Source organism: Lynx rufus, unplaced genomic scaffold (assembly GCF_022079265.1).
Source record: "Lynx rufus isolate CCGP_SWC_20201006 ecotype Redwood Valley unplaced genomic scaffold, mLynRuf1.p SCAF_1, whole genome shotgun sequence".
NCBI classification, from domain to species: Eukaryota; Metazoa; Chordata; class Mammalia; order Carnivora; family Felidae; genus Lynx; species Lynx rufus.
The window spans coordinates 121,879,501-121,892,683 of NW_025814823.1; the positions used below are offsets into that span (position 1 = coordinate 121,879,501).

At 36.3% G+C, this 13,183-nt stretch overlaps 1 protein-coding gene across 4 annotated transcripts in view; it reads left to right on the forward strand.

Moving 5' to 3' along the window:
- TCERG1 (transcription elongation regulator 1) overlaps window positions 1-13,183 on the forward strand; it is a 61,769-nt gene that overhangs the window by 29,906 nt on the left and 18,680 nt on the right. For all 4 annotated transcript variants that reach the window (XR_006963388.1, XM_047086530.1, XM_047086538.1 and 1 more), the window contains 5 exons: window positions 1,491-1,651; window positions 2,893-2,949; window positions 3,100-3,166; window positions 5,665-5,800; window positions 6,656-6,745. Coding sequence is in view for 3 of the 4 variants with exons in the window: in XM_047086530.1 (XP_046942486.1) it covers window positions 1,491-1,651; window positions 2,893-2,949; window positions 3,100-3,166; window positions 5,665-5,800; window positions 6,656-6,745 (511 nt within the window). In the remaining variant the exon portion in view is untranslated. The remainder of the gene's footprint in view (window positions 1-1,490; window positions 1,652-2,892; window positions 2,950-3,099; window positions 3,167-5,664; window positions 5,801-6,655; window positions 6,746-13,183) is intronic.

Consider the following 13,183-nt stretch of genomic DNA (forward strand, 5'->3'; position numbering starts at 1 on the left):
CTTTTTTTGGGGGGGGGGGCATTGTGTTAAATTTTTTTCTGCCCCAGTATCCTTTCCTCCTGGGATCCCAGTGACGTTTACATAAGGCATTTTGACATAGTCACTTTAGTTCCTGAATCTCTGTTGATTCTTTTTACTGCCTTTGTTCTTCTGGTGGGATAATTACTGATCTACTTTCTAGTTCACTGATCATTTCCTCTCATCTCTATGCTAGAGAAATTGAATTTCAATTGTGTATTTTTCTTTTTTTCGTTTTAGTTTTATTTTAATTCCAGTATAGTTAGCCTGCAGTGTTCTATTAGTTTCAGGTGTACAAAGTAGTGGCTTCAGCACTCGTATACCACACCAGTGCTCATCACAGGTGTACTCCTTTATCTCTATCTCCTGTTTCACCCTTCTCCCCACCCACCGTGTCCCTGGTAACCAGCAGTTTGTTCTCTGTGGTATAAGACTAAGTTTCTTGGCTTGTCTTTTTCCTTTGCTTCATTTCTGTATTTTCTATCTCTATAATTTTTGGGTTTTTTTTTTTTTTTACAGTTTCTATTTCAGTAATGAGAACCATGTTTTCATTCAGATTTTTTCTTCATCTCATGAACTCCGGTTATAATTGCTTCTTGAAAGTCTTTGATTATTTCAGCAGTAGAGGTTTTGTCTGATAATTTCAACATCTGGATTAACTTGGCTTGGCAGCTGTTGATGAACTTTTAATTATCTGACCATAGAGACCTGGTTTCTTCTGGAAGTTTTGCTGTCTTTGCCACTCTGACCATGCTACTGTGTGACTCGGGGCTCTCGGGGCAGAGATTTCAGGGAGGAAAAGTGGGAAATTTATACCCTTGCAGTTGCTGCTGTAAACATTGACTCTCTTCCAAACTTAAATATTTATTTTTTAAAAACTGTACAGAGCCCTTATGTTCTTATTTTTTCTATTTTGTCTGAATTTCTTGTTATAATAGGAACAGTGAACTGTAGTGGGCTATGGTGTCATAGTGCAGTCAGTACTTTCTTATTTTTTGTATTAGATATAATGAGATATTAAAGATTTCATAGCAGATTGCATTTGAGTATGTAAAATTCTGATTTGGTAAGAAATATATAGAAGAACTATGTAATAGATACTGTGCTGTGGTCTGTTCTTTAGCTTTAGAACTGCTTGATAGCATTCTTGTTTGTTGCCATTGAACTCATCTTTTGTGGTAGGTAAAAATGCAGCACTCTCAGATTGAGTGAGCCAGACCAAGTTACTAATTATATGAATTACTTTGCTTTTCCTGGTTTTATCCACTAATGTGTTGAGCTGCTGTTCTTAACCTTTGCCAGTCAGCTCTCTCCTTTAAAAGTCGTGTTTGGCTAACTCCTGCTGTCTGGAGGTGTCCCCACCACCACCACCACCACCACCACCACCTCTCCTTTAGCAGGATGACAGTAAGAGACCTATCTGTCAAATATGTTCCATAACCTGAGAAACTGATATTTGAATCAATTCGTAGGTGTGTTGTTTGGACTGGTGATGAGCGGGTCTTCTTTTATAATCCTACCACCCGTCTCTCTATGTGGGACCGACCTGATGATCTGATTGGAAGGGCGGATGTTGACAAAATTATTCAGGAGCCACCTCATAAAAAAGGAATGGAAGAAGTAAAGAAACTAAGTAAGTTTTCAATTAGGAATTTGTCCTCTAATTTCAACATTCTTTTAATATTTTTATAGAAAATATGAGGCCATTTAGGAAAGCTTGCTGTTTTCAAGGAATATAACAAATTTGAGAAATGGGAAATAGTCCACGATGCTAGTTTGAGTTCAGTAACAGAGTTATTAAAAAAAAATAGAGAATTTGGACAGTTTTTTTTCTAAGATATTTATATGTGTGTTTTTTTAATTGCCTCATCAAGATTTTTAGTCCAAGATAATGTTGGCTTTGTTAAGGTTTGCTATTTGCTTATTAATAATACTAAAACATTTCTCAGTGTTCTTTTAGCACCTTTTGTAACTAGTAATATTTTTTGAAATAAAATTATACAGAGTATTTTTAAAATACTGGTTATTAAACTTTTGTAAAGTACAAAATTTGGTAAACTATGAAAGCTTAGTCTTTTGTTTATTTGTTTACTTATTTGGAGAGAGAGCAAGCGAACAGGGTCAGGGTAGAGGTAGAGGGAGAGAAAATCTTAAGCAGGTCGACGTGGTGCTCCATATTGGCCAAGAGATCAGGACTGAGCTGAGATCAAGAGTCAGACGCTTAACTGACTTAAACCACCCAGGCACCCCAAAGCTTAGTCTTTTAAAGTAATTGAAACTTAGGGAAGGCAAGCCTTATTTCTGACAATATAAAGACAAACCTTTTTAAGAGATTATCTCTTAAGGTACCTCATGTTCAGGCAGCATTTCAATGTATATAATGAACACCAATATTTATACATGATTTTGATTGCATATTTTTTATTGGTAATTTGCCTTCATTTTGATAGGATTGTTTTTATAGAGCCCCCCTTCATCAAATGTAGAAGCATAAATGAATCACTAGTACTTCCAATGAAATAAATTCTCATCCATGTTATTTATAATAATTGAGAAGTCTTCATGGATTGTGTATATTTGGTGCTACATTTTTTGCTTAGGAGTCACTTTCAAATCAGTGAAATTTTCCCTGTCTGTTGCTAGAGACACTAGGCATTAGTTTTTCCCATGTGTCATGAATAAACATTTCAAAGTGAATTAGAAATTTAATACAAAGGGAAGATTAAGAAGTATAGAATTGTGTTTTGTTTAATGTTTTATAGAGGAGAGAATATTATGGGATGGATACGTTATGGAAATGGTGACTTTTTAAAAGAAAAGATTGTGTAATATGTGCATGTAACTTCATAATAATAACTGATACGTTTTTGCCAGGGCACCCGACCCCGACAATGCTGTCCATCCAAAAATGGCAATTCTCTATGAGTGCAAGTGAGTGAACTATAAATGGTACCTACTTTTTCATACTATTAAAGCAAGTGTTCTGGTAGTGGGTAGCAGAAGGATGAGTACTTAAGTATTTCAATTGTTGCTTGCTTATTTTTATATTCTGACAAGGTTTAATTAAATTTGATCTTACAGTTAAAGAAGAACAGGAATTAATGGAAGAACTTAATGAAGATGAACCTGTTAAAGCCAAAAAACGGAAGTAAGTAATACTTATAGTTTATGTAATTCAGGCAGATTTTAGCTATTAATTAAGTCACAGTCAGTTTGTGGATGTGACAACTAATATGTATGTTGTTAGGAGACCGAAGTCATGATTGCTCTCTAAGGCCTGATATTAGAAAGCTTTGCTTTAGAGTGTAGAAATGGTGTCCTTACTGTTGCTAGATTTGCAGAATATTTGATTATTTAAGTGTATATTATGAAGCCAAGTGACATTTTAGGAATTAGTTGATAAATTATTTTCAGATATTCATTAAGCTGGAATTTTAAAAAAAATGAACTTCCTCCTTTAGTGTAGACCCTAACAGACACCATTTCAGAAAGTTCATAGTTATAGATACACAGACTTCCCTCTTTTTTTTTATATACTGGTCACCTAGCTCTTCCTTGAGTCTGTGGTTATTAATACCTGGTGTAGAGGGAACCTGTGAGCTTAGAACGAGCTTTGAGAGAAAGAGACTGCCATAAGTGGGAGCATTAGATTGGCCAGTGCTCTGTAGTTGGGTGAAATAGGAATGTTACTAATTAAGGGGGATCACTAATTAGGTGGGGGGTAGATGGTATTTGGCTGTGGCGGGAGGGGGGTGAGGAATGGGACCATTATTTAGCAGCAAAACGGAAAGTTTGAAGACATTACTAGGAACTGGATGATCCATAGTCCTTATCTGAAAAGGACAGATTGAATGCAGCCAAATTATGGCAAGGAAATCAGTGAGACAAACCCTCAGAAGGGTGGTTCTTTTTAAAAAATCATTAGTGACAATATTAAAGACATTAAGATGTTAAAGAGAGTCACTCATAATCAACCAAAGTAACACAGCTATTTTCATTTTTGCAGTTGACTTTTTAGTTCTTGACCAAATATGTAAATACTTTTATTAGTTGTAATCAACTGACTTTGTGTGCTTTAAAAAAAAAAAAAATTAGAATAAGACATTTGTTTTCTTAATTATTATAAATGACTGTATTCATTCTGTTTATGTAACCATAATTTTGGATGTTCCTACAATGTTAAACTTTTAGGTTGTTTTTAATTGTTTGTTCTTATAGACAACTCTGTAAGGTTTTTAACTGCTTTTATCAGGAGAATGTCAAAGAAGTCCTTTATGTGGATTGCCCGAGCTTCTCTATTTAGGTACAAAGTTAAAAGCCTATTTTTCCTGGCTTAGTTTTTCTTTCTTTCTTTTATTGAGATAGATAGTGATAGTTTGTATTGTGACATTTTCATTTAGTATAATTCTGTAAAGGTTATTTGTTTTCATTAGTTATATTTCTTGGATGTCTTTTAATTCTTTATTTAAATAGTTCTTAAATAAATTATTATAAGAGGGTATATTGTTTGGCAAATTACTTTTACCTGTTTGTTTTGTGCATATCTTAGGTCACAGACTATCTCGCTAAGTTCCTGCAGGTCACGGACTATGTCTTCTATTTCTTTTGATTCATTCCCTAAATTGCTAATTACCTCTCACTTAACCATATTTGCGGGTTAGCCATTTAAATCTCTTGGGCTACCTTCACTTCCCTATATAGCATGCTTTTGAAATTTGTGATGTTTTGTTTTTCCCAATTCCCTTAAGTTTGTGTAGGGAGTATGTACCAATTTTATTTTGATACTTAGCAGATCATATTTATGCAGGAAGATCTGCTCAGACACACCCAAATATTACTGAATTACTTTCTCTTTTGGATTATTCATATGAATGGGCCTTCTTCATAGTGCAGATGTTTGAGAGGTGACTCAATTTCATGTTTACAATCTCACTTGAGTACCATACAGCAACAGGGTTGTCCTTAGCCCTGAGGTGCATTTTTGGAGGAAAAAGAAGTAGTTTAGTCATTGATGAACAGTTCTAATTCCATCTAACTACTCCTGGGCCTTTGTTGCTCTCTGGGACCTGTCCTTCAACTTAAATCTCAACTTACCACCCAGAAAGTGAGTAAAAAAGATGTCAGGTAGGTAAGGTATATATCTCACATAACCACTTGGCCAAGTTTGCAGATATTTGCATTTTATTTTCAAAATATATATTTGAGATTACTAAGACTTGTACCAGTTTTTATTAGATAAAAATATTTTACGGATCTATAATGTAAAACATTCTGGAAAATACTATTTTTCCTATATCATTTCAAGAACTAAAAATTATGTTTTGTGCTGTTTGTTTCTAACACATAGAGTTTTATTGCAATGTTAGTTTTTTTTGTTTGTTTTTGAAAGTAAGGTAGTTCATTTTGTGTATCAGACAGAGAGACAGCACAATATAGCCATTGTAACATCATTAGAAGCTCATGTAACTTTATTATAATGAAAGTTGCCTATCCCTTAGAGTTCATTTGAAACCCCCAATATAATTTTTTTTTGCCAAAAATATGCTGCTCAGTAGTGAGTCTTGAATATTCCATTGATTTAAAAATTTTAGTAAGATTCCTTGTTAATATTTTGTCAGTTGATGCCTTATATTTTATTTTTTATAGGAGAGACGATAATAAAGACATTGATTCAGAGAAAGAAGCTGCCATGGAAGCTGAAATTAAAGCTGCCCGAGAAAGGGCCATTGTCCCTCTGGAGGCCCGAATGAAGCAGTTCAAGGACATGCTGCTAGAGAGAGGGGTCAGAAAACAATCTTTGGGGGAGATATTTCTGTTTTGTATAAGTAATATAAATATGTCTTGCTAAAAGGTCAAATCTAAGGTTAGTGCTCATGTTTGGGGGGGGAGGTAAGGGAAGCCTATCAAATTACTGTACTCTCTCAAGCAGCCTTTTTCTTGGCTCATCATATCATGTTTGACTAAATGCCTTTTTACTGTCCTTTTAAATACAAATAACATGTAATGTTATTTGTTGGGTCAAATGTTGACCCAACATTTGTTGGGTCATTAAATTTTGGTGAGTAATATAAGATGAGTATTAACAGAGTATTAACATTACAGAGCGGCGGACGACATGGGATAGGTAAGGTATATGTAATTTTTCTTTTAATACTTTCAGAATGGCTTTTGGTTAAAGGAGAACTGGTACTTTATGATATTATTAATAGAGCTTAATTGAGAGGGGTTTTGACGTTTTGGTTATGTTCACAGATTCATTTGAATAAGTTTAACTGTTCAGTTTAAAATTGCAACATTGTTCACAAGATTGGAGCAAGCATGGGAAATCAAAATGCAAATCTTCAAGGCTTTTTCTGATGTACTGATTTTTAAAATGTCACACAGTAGTGGTTATTTTAATGAGTAATTAGGTGTGTGTTATTTCTATATAATACAGAAATGTTCAGAGCCAATTAGTGTGGAAATTTGCCATTGCTAGCCTCCCACTGCTTGTCATTTATTAGTGATGGAAACTTCAGTATGGTTTTTACTATGCCTCCTTTTTAAGCAGATGTCCTGTAGATTTCAAGGAAAATTATATGACCTTTATGTTTTTAGAGCCAACTTAATTATGAGGCAATACATTTTTATTTTAAAGGTGTCTGCTTTTTCAACGTGGGAGAAGGAGTTGCACAAGATAGTTTTTGATCCTCGGTACTTACTTCTCAATCCTAAAGAGAGAAAACAGGTAAAAGGAAAATAACATTATTTAAAAAATGTATATCCCTTAACAGCATAATTTAAAAACATAAGGAATAAAATGCCATCCTTTCCCCCCCCACACACACAGTACTCAAAACGCATAGTCTCATATCTTAGAACACATTTACCCTCTCTGTGGGCATTTCTGCCTCAGAAATACTTGCATATTTTTGCCTTTATTATGGACGTGGGTATTGCTTCATGAGTATCCTGTCCTTGTGCCTCATAATATGCTGATGTTGTATCAGGGAGTTTTCAAAATTCATTTTAAATGCGTTTATTAATTTACTTTTTACTGGGCAAATGTTGCAGATTTATAGTAGAAAAATAGCAATATACAGATGAGTAGAAAGGCAGAAGAAACACCTACAATCCTACCCGACTGATTGGACCATGACTGGACCCTGGTCTTGTAGCCTTCCTGTTTGTGCCAGTATATATGCATGAGTGTGTGTGGTAGGTAGACAACACTCAGAGACCCGTTTACATTTAAGCACACAAGTCTATATCTAAGCACCATCTGTTAGAATGTCTTTTCATCATAAGCTTAAAGAATTGATGGACACTTCAGGGTCTCTGCTCATTTAGTGTCAACATGAATTAGACTTGCCATGTTATTGAGTGCCATTATTCCTGTGATGATTCAGCAATACATATCCTCTCACAGTGATTGCTTCGTCCTCTAAATCCTTGCACACTTCCAACTTACATAGTTTCTGAATTACCTGGACCACCCTGACACTGAGCTCTGTAGAATGGTGAGTATGTTGAACTGCTTGCTAGAGGGCTATTGAGCTACGACAAGATTTCATTTGGTAGTCTATTCTTGATTTGTAATTTAATAGTTGGCATAATTTTCTGCACTGTTTGTGCCATTATGCATGTAGGTCTCATCACAAACTTTTTATAAAGAGAGGAAATTTACACCGTGCCAGACATGTATTTTAGTCTGCGTAATAGAAAAGCATGACTTTCCAAAGATACTTGCTTCTGCATTTCAAACACAGTAGGGTGTGTGTGTGTGTGTGTGTGTGTGTTTTAAACTGTGTGTAATTGTCTCTATCAAAAAGTATAGGGGCGCCTGGGTGGCGCAGTCGGTTGAGCGTCCGACTTCAGCCAGGTCACGATCTCGCGGTCCGTGAGTTCGAGCCCCGCGTCAGGCTCTGGGCTGATGGCTCAGAGCCTGGAGCCTGTTTCTGATTCTGTGTCTCCCTCTCTCTCTGCCCCTCCCCCGTTCATGCTCTGTCTCTCTCTGTCCCAAAAATAAATAAACGTTGAAAAAAAAATTTTAAAAAAAGTATAAATCATCCTTGATTCCTTACTTCTCCCCTCTGTGCATTTCAAGTCTGTCAGCAAAATCTACCTCCAAAAGCTTGTAAATACAACTTACTCACCATTTCCCCCACTAACACTGTAGTTCAGGGCACCGTTACCATTTCTCAGCATCTGTGTAGCCCCTGACTGACCTCTTTGCTTCCTTCCGTTCTTGCTTTTTGGAGTCAAGTTCTTTTTCCACATAGCAGCCAGACAAATTTTACATTTAAGAGGCAAATTAAGGCACTGTTACTGTTCCCTTGCTCAAAAAATGTACATTGCTTACCATTTCATTTAGGATAAAACTGGAATTCTTTATCATGGCTTGTAAGATTATACTTACACTCTTATCTGCATAGTTCTTGAAGGCCTTGTCTTAGATTCATTCATTCTGGCCACAGTTCCTTTGTTGTGCTTTGAACAACCTGGGTACATTCTGATACTTGGCTCTTCCTCTGTCTGGAGTGTTCTTCCCCTAGGTGTTTGCATATGCCCCATGATTTTATTCAGGTGCTTGTCCAAGTGCCTTCTGAGCCATGTGTCTCTGCTTTCTTTCCTTTATAGCACTCACAGCTCTAATTATCTAAAATTATCTACTGTTTTCTCCGGCTGCAGAATATAAATTCTGAGGGCTGGAACTTTGTTCATTGCTATATGTGTAACGCCTGCAGCAGTGCTTAACCTAAATATCCCTGAAGGGTTACTTTAAAACCTTAGTGACGTGACTCTTCATGCTGCTGAGTGTTATAGTTTCTGAGTTAAATTACAAGTGCATATTGAGAGCTAAAATTCTTTCCCAATTTTACAGGCATTTTGTAAGCTGATGGTGTTACCTCTTATTAAGAGTAATACTTAAAAAAAAAAAAAGTTCAAAAAAAAATAAAGAAAAAAAATAAATAAACATTAAAGAAAAAAAAATTGAAAAAAAAGAAGTATATGTGCATGTATTATTCATAATAAAAATTTTTATGGAAAAAAAAGTAATACTTAAAAAGAAAAATATCAAGCATTTTTCCGTTTAAATAAAGACTACTTAAAGGTTCTCATCCTTTTTGAGTAAAATTCTTTTTTTTTTTTTTTTTTTAACGTTTATTTATTTTTGGGACAGAGAGAGAGCATGAACGGGGGGAGGGGCAGAGAGAGCGGGAGACACAGAATTGGAAACAGGCTCCAGGCTCTGAGCCATCAGTCCAGAACCTGACGTGGGGCTCGAACTCACGGACCGCAAGATCGTGACCTGGCTGAAGTCAGACGCTTAACTGACTGCGCCACCCAGGCGCCCCATTTTTTGAGTAAAATTCTTAAAACTGGAGTGTAAGAAATGAAAGGAGAAGCAAACATTTGGAGTTAATATGTGTACTTTTTTAGTACTTAGTTTTATTTGCATGAGAGTGTAAAATCAGGGAGAAACCAGTTAAGTTACATATTTAAGTTAAATTTAAGTTTAATTTAAGTTACATATTAAGTATCTAGGTCGTGTATTTGCACTTTGTAACTCCATTTCTGAAATTTGTATTTTGATTTAAAACAACTAACAATTTTATTGAAAATGTCTCAGTCTGCAAGTGCATCTCTGTTACTTTTCTAGCTATCTGTAGATTTACGTATATCTGTACATTTATGTATATTTTACATCATTCTAGAAGTATTTTATATAATTGTAACTATAAGTTTTAAATTAAGATTTTCTTTATTTAATCTTGTTTTTGATAAAAGATCACTTGAGTCAGAAATAGTTTTGTTTTGACAGTTTTTTTTTAATGTTTATTTTTGAGAGAGATAGAGTGGGGTAGGGGCAGAGAGAGAGGGAGACAGAGAATCTGAAGTGGGCTCTGTGCTGACAGCAGGGAGTCCACTTTGGGGCTTGAATTCACGAACTGTGAGATCATAACCTGAGTTGAAGTTGGATGCCTAACCAACGAAGCTACTGAGGTGCCCCTGTTTTGACAAAGTTCTAAACTGAATAACATTTTTAAACAGAAGCAGACCATTTCCATGCAGGATATTAGACTCTGAGGTAGAGACTAGTTATGCTAACACTTAAAATTGGGGGCACCTGGGTGGCTCCATCGGTTAAACATCCGACTTTTGATCTCAGGGTTGTGAGTTCAATCCCTGTGTTGGGCTCAGTGGTGGGCATGAAGCCTCCTTAAAAAAAAAAGAAAAGGTAGCTTATTTCAAAAATAAGCATTTTAATGTAGTATGTGTTACTGAGAGCTTTTTAAGGTCGATGTATTACAAATAGTAATACATTACCAATATAGTTACTCATTGTCAACTGGCCATCTTGGCCACTCTTTACTGGATCAGTATCAAAGTATAAATTGAACTAAATTGAAATGAGAATGAAATGAAATAATAGAGGCGTCTTGAAAAACTCTGTTCCTCTATACATTGAATACTTGGACGTCAAATGTGTAGGGATTTTTCTATATCAGTCAGTTCTCTGATACCAGCTGGTGTCCTACCATTGAATTGAATTCTTTTTTTTTTTTTTTAAATTTTTTTTTTCAACGTTTATTTATTTTTGGGACAGAGAGAGACAGAGCATGAACGGGGGAGGGGCAGAGAGAGAGGGAGACACAGAATCGGAAACAGGCTCCAGGCTCTGAGCCATCAGCCCAGAGCCTGACGCGGGGCTCGAACTCACGGACCGCGAGATCGTGACCTGGCTGAAGTCGGACGCTTAACCAACTGCGCCACCCAGGCGCCCCTGAATTGAATTCTGACACTACACGGAATTAGAATCATATCCCATAGATTAAAGGCTTAGACCCACAAGACCTTCCCTCTCTTCAAATGCTTATCACAAGTAGTACCTTCTACACACTTCAGTTTAGCTACAACTCAGGGATTCCCCTGTTCCCCTCCTCAGCTTTAATAATTTGCTATAATGGCTCACAGAACTCTGGGAAGCACTTATGTTTATTGGTTTATAATATAATAAAGGATATGATAAGGGGTACAGTTGAATGGCAGATGATGAGACACGTGGGACGAGGTCTGGAAGTGTCCTGAGTCCCTGAATTTCTGTCCCTGTGAAGTTGGAGTGTGCCATTCTCCTGGTACATGGATATGTTCACCAAGCTCGCAGTTCTCTGAACGCTTTTGGCTATGATTTTTATGGGGACAGCTTACGTAGGCATGGTTGATTAAATCATTTACCATTGGTGATTGGACTCAGTCACCAGCCATTGAAAGTTCCAGTGTTCTAATCACATGGTTGATTCCACTGGCAGCTATCTGCCATCCTGTGGTTATCTAGAGAGACTTTCCAGAAATCACCTCCTGACACTAACTTTGATGTAGTTGAAAGGGGCTTGGTATGAATAATATAAACTTGCTCTTTTCTCCTAATCTAATTCAGCGACAGGACAAAAGGCAGGTACAACAGTAGAGGCTCCTGTCTCCCCTATCACTTAGGAAATTAAAAGGGTTTTTTTTTAGGAGCTCTTGCCAGGAGCCAGGACAGAGACCATATATATATATTTTTTTTTTTCTTCTTTTTTTTTTTAATTTAAATTCCACTTCACATATATTGTAATATTAGTTCCAGGTATACCCGGTGCTCATCACAAGTGCACTCCTTAATCCCTGTCACCTATTTAATCCACCTCCCCACCCACCTACCCTCTGGTAACCATCCATTTGTTCTTTGTACTTAAGAGTCTGTTTCTTGGTTTGCTTCTCTCTTTTCCCTTTGCCATTGTGTTTTCCCTTTGCCATTTGTTGTGTTTCTTAAATTCCACACATGAGTGAAATCATACGATATTTGTCTTTTTCTGATTTATTTTGCTTAGCATAATACTCTAGCTCCATCCATGTTGGAAATGACAAATATATATATTTTCTTAAAACACAATATCACACCCATACTTTTCACAAACTTCTATGTTGAAGAAAAATATACATACATTAAAATCTAAACGTCATAAATTTCACAAAGTGAGCATACTGTGTAATTATGTAGATTAAGAAATGGAAATGGTTATGCAGGATGGCTAAGTCCTGAAGGTCTGTACAGCATAGTGCCTATAGCTAGCAGTACTATATCGTATACTGAAATTTTTGCTAGGATGATAGATCTTATGTTAAGGGTTTTTAATATTACTTAAAAATAAGAATAAATTAAAAGGGCTCGAGGAACCTTTTGGAGGTGGATATGTTTACGTCATAGACTGTGGTGGTTTCCTAGATGTATATTTATCTCCAAACTCACAAGTTGTATACATTAAATATGAACAACTTTTTGTACATCAATTATACCTCAATAAAGTTGTTTAAAACCGAAAAGAAGGGGCTCCTGGGTGGCTCAGTTGGTTGAGCATCTGACTTTGGCTGAGGTCATGATCTCGCAGTACATGGTTTCAAGCCCTGCATCAGACTCTGTGCTGACAGCTCAGAGCCTGGAGCCTGCTTTGGATTCTGTGTCTCCTTCTCTCTCTGCCCCTCTCCTGCTCACCCTCTGTCCCCCTCTGTCTCTGTCAAACATACATAAACATCAAAAAAATTTGTTTGAAAAAATAATAAAAACGAAAAGAAATGGAATATAGCACCCTAGAAGCTACATTGGCTTAGACAATGTAGCTCTTTAATATGGATGTTTTGATTACATCTATAGAAGTCTACTAGAAATTTTTTATAAAAACTTAACAACTTTTGTGGTGTTTATTGTAACATTCACAAGTTGATGTTTTAAGAAAATAACCGCTTAAAATAGGGGACCTAAAAAAGCTCAAGTGTATTGGGAAGCATGACACAAATAATTAGGAGAAGCTTGGAAGCATACCAGAACTCCTAATTTTCTTTGAGAAGGTGATCTCAGCTAGCGATTCCTAACTTTGGTGTGGGATATCCCAGAGGAAGGGTTGTGAAGTTTTCTCCAGCCTCTGAAAAGAAATTTAATATAAATTCATTGGGTTTATTTGTAGTTCACTACTTTTACAAATAAGAAAGTATATACCAAAAAGGGAGAGAGGGCTTGAGAAGAACCCTCTTTCCCACATGGGTCAGCCTGCACATGCTTTCAGGATTTATTGCAGTGCTGTATTGGGATGGTGCTGAAAATGGCCAACGTGCCTGGCGGAAGATGGTGAGATAGTTGTAGGTA